Source organism: Melanerpes formicivorus, unplaced genomic scaffold (assembly GCF_026170545.1).
Source record: "Melanerpes formicivorus ecotype bairdi unplaced genomic scaffold, bMelFor1.0.p_v2 SCAF_32, whole genome shotgun sequence".
Lineage (NCBI taxonomy): Eukaryota > Metazoa > Chordata > Aves > Piciformes > Picidae > Melanerpes > Melanerpes formicivorus.
In genome coordinates, this window is record NW_027142384.1 from 1,230,218 (window position 1) to 1,244,863 (window position 14,646).

General features: G+C 39.2%; 2 protein-coding genes across 2 annotated transcripts in view; one reads left to right on the top strand and one right to left on the bottom strand.

Annotated features, from left to right (window-relative positions):
- SLC45A4 (solute carrier family 45 member 4) overlaps window positions 1–4,183 on the top strand; it is a 103,138-nt gene extending 98,955 nt beyond the window's left edge. Inside the window, exon 10 of the mRNA XM_068155450.1 lies at window positions 3,499–4,183. The gene's annotated coding sequence lies outside the window, so the exon portion shown is untranslated. The remainder of the gene's footprint in view (window positions 1–3,498) is intronic.
- The window catches only part of DENND3 (DENN domain containing 3), a 40,359-nt gene that overhangs the window by 7,504 nt on the left and 18,209 nt on the right, over window positions 1–14,646 (bottom strand). Inside the window, exons 7-18 of the mRNA XM_068155446.1 lie at window positions 14,410–14,628; window positions 12,851–12,972; window positions 12,267–12,422; window positions 9,517–9,613; window positions 7,378–7,481; window positions 6,905–7,083; window positions 5,630–6,151; window positions 5,218–5,480; window positions 4,582–4,752; window positions 3,592–3,721; window positions 2,996–3,103; window positions 1,008–1,147 (exon numbers count right to left, since the gene is read on the bottom strand). Coding sequence (XP_068011547.1) covers window positions 1,008–1,147; window positions 2,996–3,103; window positions 3,592–3,721; window positions 4,582–4,752; window positions 5,218–5,480; window positions 5,630–6,151; window positions 6,905–7,083; window positions 7,378–7,481; window positions 9,517–9,613; window positions 12,267–12,422; window positions 12,851–12,972; window positions 14,410–14,628 — 2,211 coding nt within the window. The remainder of the gene's footprint in view (window positions 1–1,007; window positions 1,148–2,995; window positions 3,104–3,591; window positions 3,722–4,581; window positions 4,753–5,217; window positions 5,481–5,629; window positions 6,152–6,904; window positions 7,084–7,377; window positions 7,482–9,516; window positions 9,614–12,266; window positions 12,423–12,850; window positions 12,973–14,409; window positions 14,629–14,646) is intronic.

A 14,646-nucleotide genomic window follows, 5' to 3' on the forward strand; every position in this document is an offset into this window, starting at 1 on the left:
AGACTCAGCACTACAGTATTCTGTCCTTTGATCTGCTCTGGAAGTAAAGAGAGACCAGATCTCTCTGCTGAGTTCATTCTTCAGTCAATAGGATTAATGATGTATCTTGGTAATGGACTTAAACTTGTGCTTCCTGGCCCAAAACATGTAAAGGTTACCAAGGGCATCAGGGCAAATCTCTTCTGGATTGGAAACCACCCTAACAGTCTGATAAAAACACACTTCCTGCTTCAGTTGGTAGTGTCAGAAAACATTGCTTTCTCCTCTACCACCTCTGCAAAGTGCTTCCCTCAATCAGAAACCCAGTCTTCTCATGAGTTCTATCAGTTTCAAACTTTCTTCCTCTTTTCTTTCTCCTCTTTCAAATAGTTCAACAACCAGCTCTTCTCCTGGATTTCTATCTTCCCTCCACCCAGCTCTTCACCACCAGCTTTACTTCTCCCTTTCTGACTCTCTCTCACACTCACCCACAAGTGTTTCTCAGCTTTCACACAAGCAACCCATCCAATCCCCTTTCCTGTGAGTTTCTCACTCAGCCTGCAGCTCTAGCTCAGCTGCCTCTTTCACTGAGAGACCTACTCTTTTCTGGTGGTCTTTCACAAGCAACTCTCTTTACCCTGATGGTTGAGTGATCTTTTAAAGCATTACTTCTCTTCAATATCATCCACCTGGTTTCCTTAAACTTTTCTTCAGCACAGATGACTTTTCACCTATTCTTAGAGCTTCCCTTCTCAACTTCTCTTTATACTGATCCTCTGATTTCCAACCTATCCTCCTGCCCCAAGAACCTAGGCCAGCAGGCCCTCCCAATACCCACTCCATCACCTCTCATGATTTTACTTGTTTCATTATGAATCCTTCTCTCTCCTTTCCCTTTCTCTAAAATCTCCAAATAACTCAAGAGTCTTTCTACAACTTTTGAGGAACAACTAATTCAGGGTCATAGAGGCTGTAGCAACAAAACCACCAAACTGAAGCAGCATTTGTGACATGTGTGTCAGTCTTACTAGTTTAGAGCGGCCTATTCTGAAGCAGTGTTGTTGTATAGACCAGGTAGATGCATCAAAGACCACTACTTTCCCCTCATTTAAAGCACACCACAGTTTTGGATGAGCATTGCCAGGTCTTTCTGAAGGGTCAAGATGCCCTAGAAATGAAGAACAAAAGATGAGAGAGATAAAAGGGACAAAAAATAAATCACTTGGAGATGTGCAGGAAAACCATGATTAGGCAAAGCAGCTTTCCAACAAAACATCTCTGTTCTGAAGCTTCCATCACCAGTTAAAGGAGGACACAGTTTTCACAACGAATTTGAACTCCATCTCATCTATTTGTTGAGCTCACCTGATGACTTCATTTTACACTTCAAAGTAACACAGAGCATAGATAATCTCTTTCATTGATGGCTAAGTACTTAGCCAACTGGGATTGCAGAAAGGCTTTTAAGCCCTATAAAGTACAACTAATAAATCCATTTATTTTATTTGCTCCATTAGAGCTCCACTCAGAAGCCTCATACTATAAAAGAAGAGGAGAAGACTGTGGCAAACACGTCGAGGGAGGTTCTCCTTCCCTTCTACTCTTCCCTAGTGAGGCCTCATCTTGAGCACTGCTTCCAGTTCTGGGCTTCCCATTTCAAGAAGGATGGGAAACTGCTTGAGAGAGTACAGCAAAGGACTATACAGAGGATTAGGGAACTAGAACATCTCTCTTTTGAAGAAAGGCTGAGAGACTTGGGGCTTTTTAGCCTGGAGAAGAGAAGACTGAGCAGGGACCTTATCGATGCTTATATAAACAGGTGTCAGGAGGATGGTGCCAGTCTGTTTTCAGTGGTGCCCGGTGACAGGACAAGAAGTAAAGGCCACAAATTTCAAGACAGAAAGATCCATCTAAGCATGAGGAGGAGCTTCTTTACTTTGAGGGTGGTAGAGCACTGGAACAGGCTGGCCAGGCAGGTGGTAGAGTCTCAGTCTCCGGAGTTATTCGAAACCCACCTAGACACCATCCTGTGCAACCTGCTGTAGGTGAACCTGCTCTGGTGGGGAGGTTGGACTTAGATGACCCTCCAGAAGTCCTATCCAACTCCTATAATTCTTTGAATCTGTGAAAACCACCACTGAACCCACCACCACCACCACCACACATGCAGCTGCTCCCACCCACTTTAACTTCAGAATTCCACAAATTTTCCTCTCCTGTCTCAAACTGTCCAAACAGTAGGAATCTCATATGAATTTATATCAGAAGCAAGGGGATTATACTAGATGATGTTCAGAGGTCCCTTCTGACTCCTACCATTCTATGACTAGTGAGGCTATGAAGCTGAGTTAGGAACTTCCAGAACTATCATATCTGCTACCTAAATTCACACTTACTGTACAAAGGTCTTAACTTTTTTCCTCTCCCTCAAATGCTTTTAAATTCATCAGGTGTTAAGTGTGCCACATACCACAGAAAAGCTCACAAAAGCTTTCTTCAGGGAGGGATTTAAATCACACCTGATGAGTAGTATAATGGATCACATACTATATACAATGAGAGCCACAGGCATATAGGTCTGGCTGGGATTTCAAGGGGTGGTACCCTTCCCTGCACTGTGGTTCAAACACCCCAGAATGACTCTACTGAAAAACAAAATGAAAGAAAGAAAAAGAAGATTGATTCATGGTGGAGCATGATTCATCCACTCTGCTCAATAAATGAGGCAGAAGTCTTAATGGGAAGTCAGCACATTAACATATAATTGAAGTCTATTATAAAGCACATACACAGAGGAAGACAAATAAAGACTGTGAAAGATACGCCTTGGAGTATCTTAATAGGCAATATTACTGTTCTGCTTTAATGATTTCCTATTTTAGCATTCAACTCACAACAAAAGCATGTCAGAATGTGAAGAAAATCAGGCAGTCATAACACCAGGTGTTGTGAGATAACATGCTTTATGGGCTAATTAAGGCTGAGCTAATATAGAGCGAGCAATGCATCACCTTACCTGGTGTATAAAGCAAGACATTTACTGCCTGTGGAAATGTCTCACCAGCTGAGGGGTTGATCTTGTGCTTTAATGTTTCTGAAGTTGTTTTGGGGACCATCATTGGCACTAAAATAGATTTGAAAAAGGTCATGAAGTGCACACATCAGCCTAAAATAGGTCTATATTTCTTATGAAATAATTGTTCTGCACCATTAATTCACATTTCTCACTTCTTTCCCTTTAACCTTAGCTGAATACAAGAGCTCAAACACCATTTGTATGAATTCTGGTAGCAGAAGCACACAGTTCTGGTAGCAGAAGCATGCATACAGCAGCCAAGAAGTCAAAAAAGCACAACAAAAACACAGCACCCAACACAGTGACAGACACACCAGCCAAGGTTCTGGTGCACAGAAGTAAAAACCTCACAACCCAAAGTGTTCTGTTAATACTGTTTAATATGTTTAATAAACTATGCCTGTGAAAGTGAAATCAGTCTACCATCTTTTTTTTGTTTCCAGAGATAATCAGTTTGAAAATCAGAAGATACACAGAAAGAACCAAGACAGATGATGCAACAACAGCAGGCTTTGCAGCCTTGCTATGTGACTGACCTTCATTTTTCATCCTGTCAAAATAAGACAGTTTAGAGGCTGCATATATGGCTTTGGAGGACTGCAGGGCGCCAACCACAGCATCCATCAGGAGAACATTTGTCAGTGCTTGCTGAATATACTGAGGATCCTAAACACAAAGGTTTTACTGTAGTTTTATCTAATGCTTATTATTCTTACAAGTCCCCATGTTCAACAATCACAGCACATGTCATGCTTCACACACAGAGGAGTCAGCTACTGCTCTGCAGCACAATTCATGCTTCCTGCAGTCAAACCCCACTCCCACATCGTATGTTCCACTCCCAAGCAAGACCACGGAGCAGGAAGCCAGGAGCCAGTGTTAATTCGTAACACTGAAAGAATACTTCAGATTTGTTGATACAGGATACACATGAATAGCATTGCTGGAAAACCTGCATCAGACACAGGATGGATAACCATTTTCAGGTTGGCTTCATCTTCACAGGAGGAAAGTACATATTGTGCCTGACTTGGGTAAAATAATTCAAATGCTACATGAAGGATCATCAAGCTACTGCTCTATTACATTCAGCAGTCATGAAAAATGGAAACTCTGCTTGTATGATTCTTTTTCTCAAGGTTTCTCTGGCAGAAAGCATTTTTCCTATTCTTTGAAAGGATCTATAGTCACTGGGGTTCCAGCACAACACAACTCTTTCTACACATCATTTTTTGAAGCAAGGTGGAGAAAATTTTCTGTTAGTTTGGCTTGCTATTCTCATATGTTGTAAACTTCAGAAACTGTTTCACAGAACTGGTGACTAAATTAAAAGTTCCATGCTAATTATTCCAGAAGTATTATGTTTAGAAATAACAGTAACAAAAGTAGTTTATTACTTTATTACTACTTAGCCATTGTTTGCTGAAACACAGAAATTCTAAGACTGATGCATGAAATTATTCAGGACAGAGACAGAAAGCACACACTTCATACATTTTTTGGGTTAGAAATCCCCATGTTTATACCTTGTGATCATCAGCCATTTTCTTTCCAGCCCACATTTCTTTCACTATCAGGTACCAGAGATCACACTCAGTTTTGAGGTTAGCTTCAAAGACTTCTTTTTTAGATAATGTTTTAATCCTCAGAGTAGGTATTCTCAAAAGCAGGAAAGCCACAGTTGTGCTCTTAACATCCTGGAAAGGTATGAAAAAAAGAAAACAAGGAAGATGTGCCCTGTAATCACAGATAAGGTGCAGCACCACTCACCCTAGAGGGCAACATTCGCTAACCACTGCTAATTATTCCAGTTGTTCATACACAGCATTAAGCAGAGATTGGTTTATGAAAATGTAAGTTCCAAATAATATCCTACAGACTTCACTCTACAGTGGATACAAGCTGGCTTACTGACACCACAGTCAAATAAGCCCACTTAATACTCACATAATTAAACTCCTCTAGCTCTATATCCCATGTGCTGCACTTCCTGTATTTCTGTACAAAGACCCAGAATGTTATCTAATCACTCATAAATTGCTGACTTCAGAGGTGCTTCCTGATGTCCCTACTGACACTTTGACAGACAGATCTTTTTGCAAACTGGAACAGGGCCTGTACTTGTAGGTATGCAAGAGAACAAGAAGAGCCTGGATGCTCACCTCTATATCCCTGAAGGCAGCGATCTGGACGTAGCCAGGACGTCCTCCTTCAGTCAAAAGGAACAAGCGTTTTTGGGTCAGAGCTATTTTTCCCACACCATAATTAGTTTTAACTGAGCAGGATAACTTGTAGACACACTCATTTTTATCCAGATGCTCTATTACTGCTGGAGGCAGATTCACCTCTTGAGCTTCTGCTTCGGTTTCTTTCCAGTAGTTGTAGAAATCTCTGAACGTTTCAGGATCAATTTGTTTCTGTTGTCCTAAAAAGGAAAAAAAAAGAAGAAGAAAAAAAAAAGAAAGGAAAACAAAACAGAGACAAATATTTTCTTTTTTGTTCATTAAAAGAAAACAGTTTGCAATTGTGATTGCACAATGCAGAAGGGTCACTTGAAACGTATCGTATACTCACCTACTGTCAGGGCATCAAATAACCGATGTATAGTGTCTATATCTCTGACAATCCCAGATTCCTGGATTCTCTTCACAAAATCTTCCAGCTGCATGTGTGTTTTTGGCAATTCAAAATTCTTCACATGGTCATCTATTTTCAAGACTTCTCTTTGTTTTTCCATCACTCGACTTATCAACTTCTTCAGCTCAGGTTTGCGGTCTGCTTGCAAACGCTCAGAAGGAGGCATGGTTTCCACAATTTTTCTTACAAGATCAGTAGGGAAAATTCTTAAGTCTGTTTTATCTAGGTTCTGAAAGTCAGAAAGTGCATTTAGGAGCTTCCCTTGCATCAAGCTAATAAGTCCCCGGAGGTAGAAGTACCTTGCCAGCAATGCTGAGTTATCAGGTGGTAAAGTATTTATAGCTTTGCTGAGATGGTTGAAGAAGTCTGTGTAGTAGGAGTGGACACACTGGAAGATCAGAGGAAAGTGTATTTCTGGGATTTTGAATGTACTGATTGATTTGGAGGGCATTTTCACAGCTAAAAATAATATAAAAGAAAAGTAGATCGATTAGCATAAACAGTGAGTAAAAAGTGCAAGTACCTTTCCAACCTGCACACAACACTACTGTACTACATAAACCAAAGAGAATTCCCATCACAGTACCAAATAATTGTATCACATGACATTCAGCCGAGACTACAGCTGTGCTGGAGACATAAATGTATTTCTGTATCCACTATCTTTATCAGAATATTCCCTAACCTGATAAAATCAATTATAGGAAAGAACAACAAACAACAAAACCCCCAAACCAATGCTGAAATAAACCAACAAAAACCAAAACAACAACAAACAAAGGAAAAAAAATAAACCATATGTGCAATTTCTTTAGTGTCCTTGTTAAAGACTGATAAGCCTAAGCCAATGTTTAAGGGTTGCAGAGAACTGGGCATAAGGTGGATGACAAACTTGGCAGGACTTAATGAACTCTGAGGTCCTTTCTGGTCTAGACGATTCTGGATGATTCTGTGAGGACTCAACATGGTAAAGGAAGCAATTCTCCAGTATCAATTCTATTATGACCAATCAGTCTTCTGTGGTACAGCAAAACTTGCAGCAGGCTTCAGACTGATTTAACATGCAAGGAGAAACACGGACAGGTCCAAGCTCAAAATGACTCTGCTCATCATTTCTTTCCAGCATCTGACAGTGTTTCTGTGAAAATCATTCAGTGATGTCAGCCATAAAGCCAAAAGACCCTGCATTTGCTCAGTACACCTCTCCCTTACCAATGCTTGTTTCTATCCTTCGAAGGGAGGAATTCCTCACTGGGCCCTCTGGCAGTTTGATATCTTGCAGATTGGGCATGCTGATCACCATCCTCCTGTTAATGTACTGGTGATTAAATCGTTTAGAAGCCATTTTCTCTATGGTCAGCCTTCTTGGGGTATGGAACATCAAGTTTAACCTGAGAAAAAAATAATATAACTAGTTTTAAAATTCAGTTTGCACACACACTAAATTACCACTTGGTCTTACCTTTTTGTATACAATAGTATTAAATCACAATTACAGAACCTGTTTGCAATTTCAACAGCCATGGCCGGACATGTTCATATCACCCTTCTGCAGTAACCTTAGTAATGCGGCCTCTCAGTTAGTCCTAATCTTACTTACATTGACTTAATCTCATACCAACAGAGTCAAAAGGGCTTTTATCACAGAAGACTCAAAACCAGAATAAGAAATGACAAAACTTTACCTGTCCTCTTCAGACTGGGTACTGAGCTCAAGCCGAGCAAAGGCATCCATCTTTCTGTTCAGACGGGCTTTAAGAAAAGAGTGAAACATGTAGGTCTCTAAAACCTGTGAGACACAAACTGGTTAGCTGTGGGTCATTTACAAATTACATTTTTATTAGCAAGATTTGCTCATTTTTATTACCTTTATACATGCAAAGCTGAGAACTTCCAATTTAGCAATCGCATAAGGAAAAATACTTGAAAGCTTCAGCAGCAGAAAATCAAATCAATTTCCCTTCACCTTCTGAACTTTGCTTAGTGGCAAACCTCAGACCACCCTCCAAATGAGGAAACCAAACCGAAAAACAGAAACACTGAGCAAAACAGAGTTGCAGCTACAAGTTTAACAGTGTACTTTCTGCCTATAACTAAGCACTGACAATATTGTCTATAGCTTGCAGTAAGAAGTTTGTAGCATTCCAAAGTAATATTATACCATCAAAATGCAAAGACAACTGAGTGATCTTCTGGTAAACACCCCCCCCTCATATTGTTTCCTGTTCATGTAATTATCATGGTGTCATCAAATGACTTCTGAAAGGTCAAAATGCTACTTTTAGGACACAGGACTTCATAAAAAATGTCACATGTGAACTAAAAAGAGTGGAAAGCTACCATCTCCCACCACTGCAGATTCAAACAAGATGAAAACCAGGATTTGAGGCAATACATAAGTACTGTGAAAGCGTTAGTTCTAGCACAGAGCTTTTAGCACTGTTTAAAATAAACCATTCAGAAAACTAATCATTGAAATAACTCAGGAAACTAATCTGTTCATTGAATCAAATGCAAACTTCATCAAGAAACAGTATTGTAATAACCAGGAATCCTGTCTTTATGTTTGTACAACTTCCAGCCTGTAGAAACTTAAAGACAATGGCATCTTTCAATGTAACTATGAAAAATTACTTTGATTTATAATCTATCCCAGAGTTGTTAGTCTTGGAGTTTGTCACAGGAAAAAAAAAACACAAACCACAAACAACAACCCAAGAACTCAAAACAACACTGATCAGACATCAGTGTATTTCTATGATACTTTTTAAAGGCAAATGAGAAAGATTCATAACTAATTTAAGCTCTCAAATTAATGAATTAATGGAAATATTTCACCGACAAACAGGTCATTCTCATTCAAGATGCCTCTTAGCAATCCATTTGCAGTACATCCAATAAAATGGCATCTACAGAAGCACTAAGATTTCTGATTGCATTTGACCAGTAGGTGGCACATTTTGTTGACAATTGCGTACACGGGGATGACAAGCTGCAGGAACTGACAGTCCTTTCTGAGGGGTTTTAAGAGTCCTCTTCATGTATTCCCAGATACCACTGGTAACTATTCCATATTGTGTTACCTTCTAAGATTTACTTGAAAGCAAACCTCTCATTGCTGTTTAGTATTTGAGTCAGCTGCTCAAAACTCTTCTTAAACGTGCACATCCAAATCTTACACTATTTTCACATTTCAATTCATAAAATTGCCACTATTTCATTTACAGTATTAGAAATGGTTACTGAAAGGTTTTTTTAATTAATTCTGCTCCTTTGAAATCCTGCTCTGAACATTTCCTATAAATGGATCCCTGGAGCATAACTAAAAGCAAATGTAAAATGGCAGCTGCACTCTCTTCTCTGTTCAACCTTTGTTTGTACCCACAGGTTTTCTAAACAAGCTACAGCATCACCAGAAGAAGCGAAGACACAATACTATTTTACTTTTGAAAAGGTTAAATAACAGCACATCCTACAGCTTATTAAGCAGCTTCTTAATTATTCTAACCAAGCATCTGTCAGAAACAACTACACAAATTGCATCGTAGGGTGCAGGAGAAAATATCTCACATTCCATCAGAAACTAGGTTTTGACCACAGACACTCCCAGTCCAGGGAAACAGTTTTCCAAACAATTGTTTTCTCATTTAACTAAACTGTTCCATTTGCTTAATCATCATGACAGTCAAAAAAACCAAAACCAAAACACAAGAGTTTGTAACTTTGGTTTTTAGCTTCCTGTGTCAAGACCAAGTTCTTCTAGAACAGTGTACAAGGCTAAGATTAACAATAGAGAATCACAACATATTTCACTCAGAATTCACCTTTTTGTAAAATGGCTGGTCTCCAATCGCCCTTGTCTTCAGAAATTCTTCACTGTTAAACACTCTATGCTCATAATTTAGATGGTCTTTTACCTCCCTGGAGACAAAAATAAATAAACAAGTAAATATGCTTGGAGATTTCTGAGCAAGTTGCACTTTTGCAGTAGCAGTCCAGTGGTACTACTAAAAACATGCTGCAGCATAAAATGGTAAAACAGAAAGAAGCTGTGGTATCAGAAGACAAACTCAGTCTTAATGAACAAGTCTGAGTTACTGAATCACAGAAAAAGAATGCAGACTCTTACAAGAAGACAGCTACCTGCTGCTGTTGCCATTTCAAACCAGCTAATTCACCTAGAGTCTGAGAGAACAATTTTAGTAACTCACTGATGAGAATCTCTGTTTAAAATCATAACTTTGGCTTCAATCCTGGAATTGCATTTACATACACAGCTCCTGAATGTCATACAACCCACCTGGAGCGCTAAAAAGAAAGTGTCCCTATGCACACAAGCAGATACAAAGATGAGATCTGACCTCACATTGTCCCATTACACTGCATCTGTAACATGCACGTGGAATAGTATAAGCCATGTAATTTTTTGCTGCACTCTCAAACTCTGCTCATAAAGCAGCAAAAACTGACAACTGTACAAAAGAGACAGAACTACAGAAATATAAGAGAAAGCAAGATAAAGAACTGATGCATGTTTTAGTACATGTATAGTCACAGCAGGCAGCAGAAGCACTACCCCTGGAAATCCAGACATCACCAGAAATTCCTGTGCTCTAAAGGTGGAGCAGAAAGTGGAAGTTTTTCCAGAAAAAAAAGCTGTAACCTGAAGCCTGTGAGTAGGAAATTCTAAATTATTTAGGACAGATATGTGCAAGTGGCTTAGATGAGGCCTCTTTTATTGTTACATCTTACTTCATCTACTCATACTGGGTATTGACAAACAAAAAATTCCCATGAAAATAAATTAAGAAAAGAAGTTGGTAAGGCAAAAAACTTGAGTGCAAGAACAAAAATGGTCTCATACCCATACAGAGGGCAGGTCTATACATCACTTGTATTTCACAGGATGGTGATAAAAGCCCATTAACAATTTCTCAAGCCATTTTGAGTTTAGAAAAAAGATGGTTAGCAGGAGTACACAATTCTAAGTAATTCAACATAACTTAGCACTGTTTGCCTTAAACAGGGAGCCTCCCACACACGTACAAATGCTGCAATGCTTCACTGAAGACAGTAACAACTGGCAGCTCAACTGTATCAGCGATTTACTTTCCTTCACTCCTTGACACTGGTAGATAGAGCACTAGAAGACAGAAGAAACAGGGCTGAGGGGAAAAAAGTTTGAAGGAAAGGAGAAAGAAAGCAAGAGAAGAATCAACGTCTTTGTGAAACATTATCTGGTACAGAGCATCTGCTCATTTTTTATGCCCAAGTGTTTAGTGCATTAAGGAGTTCAAGCTGTTAGCCGTAAAATGCATTTCTCCTCATCTTTATCTGGAACATATTGCTGTCAAACACTGAAATTCCCCAAATCCCACAGTGGCAGCACATCAGGTTGTAAATGCATTTCAGTTTCCACATCCAGCTAACAGTAAAGACTGTCCTCCTGGGGGGCCCAGTCACCTGTATGGCTCTTCTTAAGTGGACCCAACAAAAGTAAGCTGGTTAAGAGAGACCTGGTATTTAATCCAGCTGATCCAAAGAGAAGCACAATCTCCAGCAGGAGGCTGCAACAATTAGCTGGGGATGCCTGTCTCCACAGCCATCTGCAGCCCTCTGTCCATATAATCAGCTTCTTTAGAAATGCCAGGTAGGCAGTTTCATTTTCACAGTCACAGTTTCATGTTCACAGCTATGTAGAAAGAAATGAAGCATATGCAAAGCAGCCACCCATTTGCTGCACTGTTTTGTACAAGTTGCCTATGATATTTCCATTCTCTCCCCAAATACAAGCAAACAGTAGCAGTATTTATGGCCAGAACGCTGGCTTGATAAGATAAAGCAACTGTAGGTATAAACATCTCGCATAAAACCAAGGAAATTTAGCATAGCTGGACCTTCCAGAGAAAAGAAAAAAAACAACCAAACAACACAAAAGGGGGGGGGGGGAACCAAACCACCACTCCACGTCATTATTAAAATGTCAATCCCAACCACACCTAATACCCAGCACTTCTTTTGCCAACACTGTATGCTTGAGCTTAAACAGCTCTTCTCCTTGCTTCAGTCTCATGTGGTTGCACTCTCCAGATACCTTGTCCATTCTCAGCACTTGGTCAGTTAGCCAAACAAGCCCAGGTGTTCTAACTCCTGAGCCTGCTTTCAGTTTTTTCTACCCTGTACTGGTTTTGAATTCATTCTCCTCTAAGAAGAGTGACCAAGACTGTGTCCAGTTACAAACTGGTATCTCTATTGAGCCTTAAGCCTTTCCTAATTACAAAATACAAGGACTGCACTTCTATTCCTGGAATCTTCAGACAAAAGACAGACAAATTCAAATTAGAAGTTTTATCTAGGATGTCTTAGCAACGCATATGTACCCAAATACATAAATAATTGACAGTTCAGCAAGCTAGCAGGACATCCTTTTCCAATTCCCTCACAAGACTTCAGAGCTTTACAAAATATCTATAAAGTAAGGAAAATAAGAGTAGCTTCAATGATAGTGCCATATGCTCATATTAAAAAACAACCAAAAAACAAACTACATCCTGGAGATAAAAATACTACTCACCTGAAGATATTAACAATTAACTGCAAAGCCATTTGCTGAACTTCCGTGTTCAGTTTCTGTTGCCAAGCCCTTCTACGCATTTGGAGTTCACCAAGATCTGTGCCGGCTCGGAGATGGCAGAGCTCCAGGTCATAATGCAGCTGAAGGCTCTCCACTCTACACAAAGAAGAAAATTAACAAGTTGCATCCTAATGCTGAGTTTTTCATACCTTTGAAAGAACAGGTCATTTAGGCCCCACGTGTCTTAGAGATAGAAAGTGCAAGATTGAGTCACAAGCACTAGCAAGCAAAGAAGAATCCTCAAAGTCCTACCAGTACCCCAGAGGGCACTTTGTCAGTCTACTCTGTAAAGAACAGTGAAGTTCAGGGAATGATCTGTATCAGTAATAAAAAAAAAGAAAGAAGCATTCCAGGTGTTGCAAAGTAATACAGTAATGACTTCTTAAAGTTACCTCTGCATTTATTAATTGATGTTTTCAGCTTGCCTTTGTTAAATACAGTGGGGTTCATATAAATGAATATAATCAGTAATATAAAAGACAAGCTCAGAAAGAGGGTTGAGCACAACTTCAATGTCTTTTCACCTTTTTATGAATGTTTCTGCTGCTTGTGCTGGAACATCTGGAATTTCAGGCTTCTCTTCAGCTGTTTTTGAATGTGTAATATCTCCATTATCTATATTAATTAGAATTAAGTCTTCAGCTTCCTTTTAACACAAGGAAATAGAATAACAGTAAGTATATTAAAAAAGAGTTACTTCTTTATATAGTCCTCATGAAATGAATTATTTCAGCAAGAAGATAACCCAGGAACTGACTGACTTTTTTTGCTCCCAACCAGAATATCTCATGGGTAATTAGAAAATTACTTTCAAGAAAAATAAAAATGTCATTAAATGAACAGATATTAATCTTTGCACACAAACATTTGGTAACCCAATATGCTTTTCATACAGTATTAAATTAATACTGGATCTCTACACTTATCCTTGAAAAGGTATATGTTGGAGCATATGCACAAAACCATGTAAGTATGTAGGCAAAGAAGCTCCCTAAAAGCTGATTTACAAGATTTACTCCTGTCCTTACACTGTGGGGTGACTGGGAGAAGTGTTTAGGTATTAGACTCAAACACAGAAATATGCTACAGACAAATAGTAGCACTTTCCCTCTTTGCATGTGGTGACAGGTTGGACTTGATGATCCTCGAGGTCTCTTCCAACCTTGGCGATACTGTGTGATAAGGCTCATGCTACTCTCTCACTCAGCAATCTTAATAACCTTAAAGATCGGACTGTGACACACTCTATATTACCAAACACAAAATCTATTTTTGATAGTGACATCATCTTCTTTTTTGTTATTTTTTTTAAATTATTTTTAAAAATCTTAATTCTTTCCTCATTTTGGGCTGGACTAGATGGACCAGTTTCATTTGTCTAATAATCAGATGGATTCATCTCATACAAACTTACACATTTTTCCTCTGTGTTTGGCTTCAAACACCCACAGAAAACCTATGTGCTATTCTCAAAAAGTATATTCACATCAGTCCTGCCCTATGAAGCTGAGTTTTTTCTTAAATCTGTGAGTAACCAGCACTAATGTTAACCCCTGAAAGAGGCTTTGTTAACTAAGATTCTGGAAAAAAAGACCACAAAAACAGCCCTCAGAAAAACTGTGAGATTATATCCTTTACACTGCTTTTTCTTTTTTATGAAGTACATAACCCCACCACAAGGAACAGCAGCATCATTAAGAGTACTTTCAGATGTGTGCTCAATTCTTCACCCAGATTCCTGAAAAATTCAACTACTTAATCCCACACGACTCTGAGCAAAAAATGACCTCACAGACCTGAAGAGAAACTATTTATATGATACAAGAGATGTGCAAGTAGAATATTTTCCCCAAATGAAACTTGAACTCGCAAAAAAATCCTATTATCCTGCAAAGTAAGGGGTACAACAATAAGCTTTTTCCAATACGGCGCTGGTGACATCAGTATAGCCCCATTACTTTTAGTTTCTTCACTCCCCACACCTAAAAATAGCAAAAGAAACTTTCTAGATGCATCTGAAAGAAGTTAAGGGAACAAATGCACTGAAAATGAGTAATAAGAATGGTAGCAGTCAAAACCATACCTTGCTGACTTCTTCAAAATGGTCGATATGACATCCCATTAGAAATGATGTGGGGGCCATTACAAAATCCAGCATTTGACGAGACAGAATGGGCACAAAAGTGTGCTGCCACTGAAGAGGATGAAGGTACAACATAAAGCATTCAGCAACGAGTGTCAGCAGAGCCCAATCAGAGGAGAAGAAAACTATTCTCTGCTCAGTCAAGATACACGTCATTACCTGGAAAAGACCAAAAGG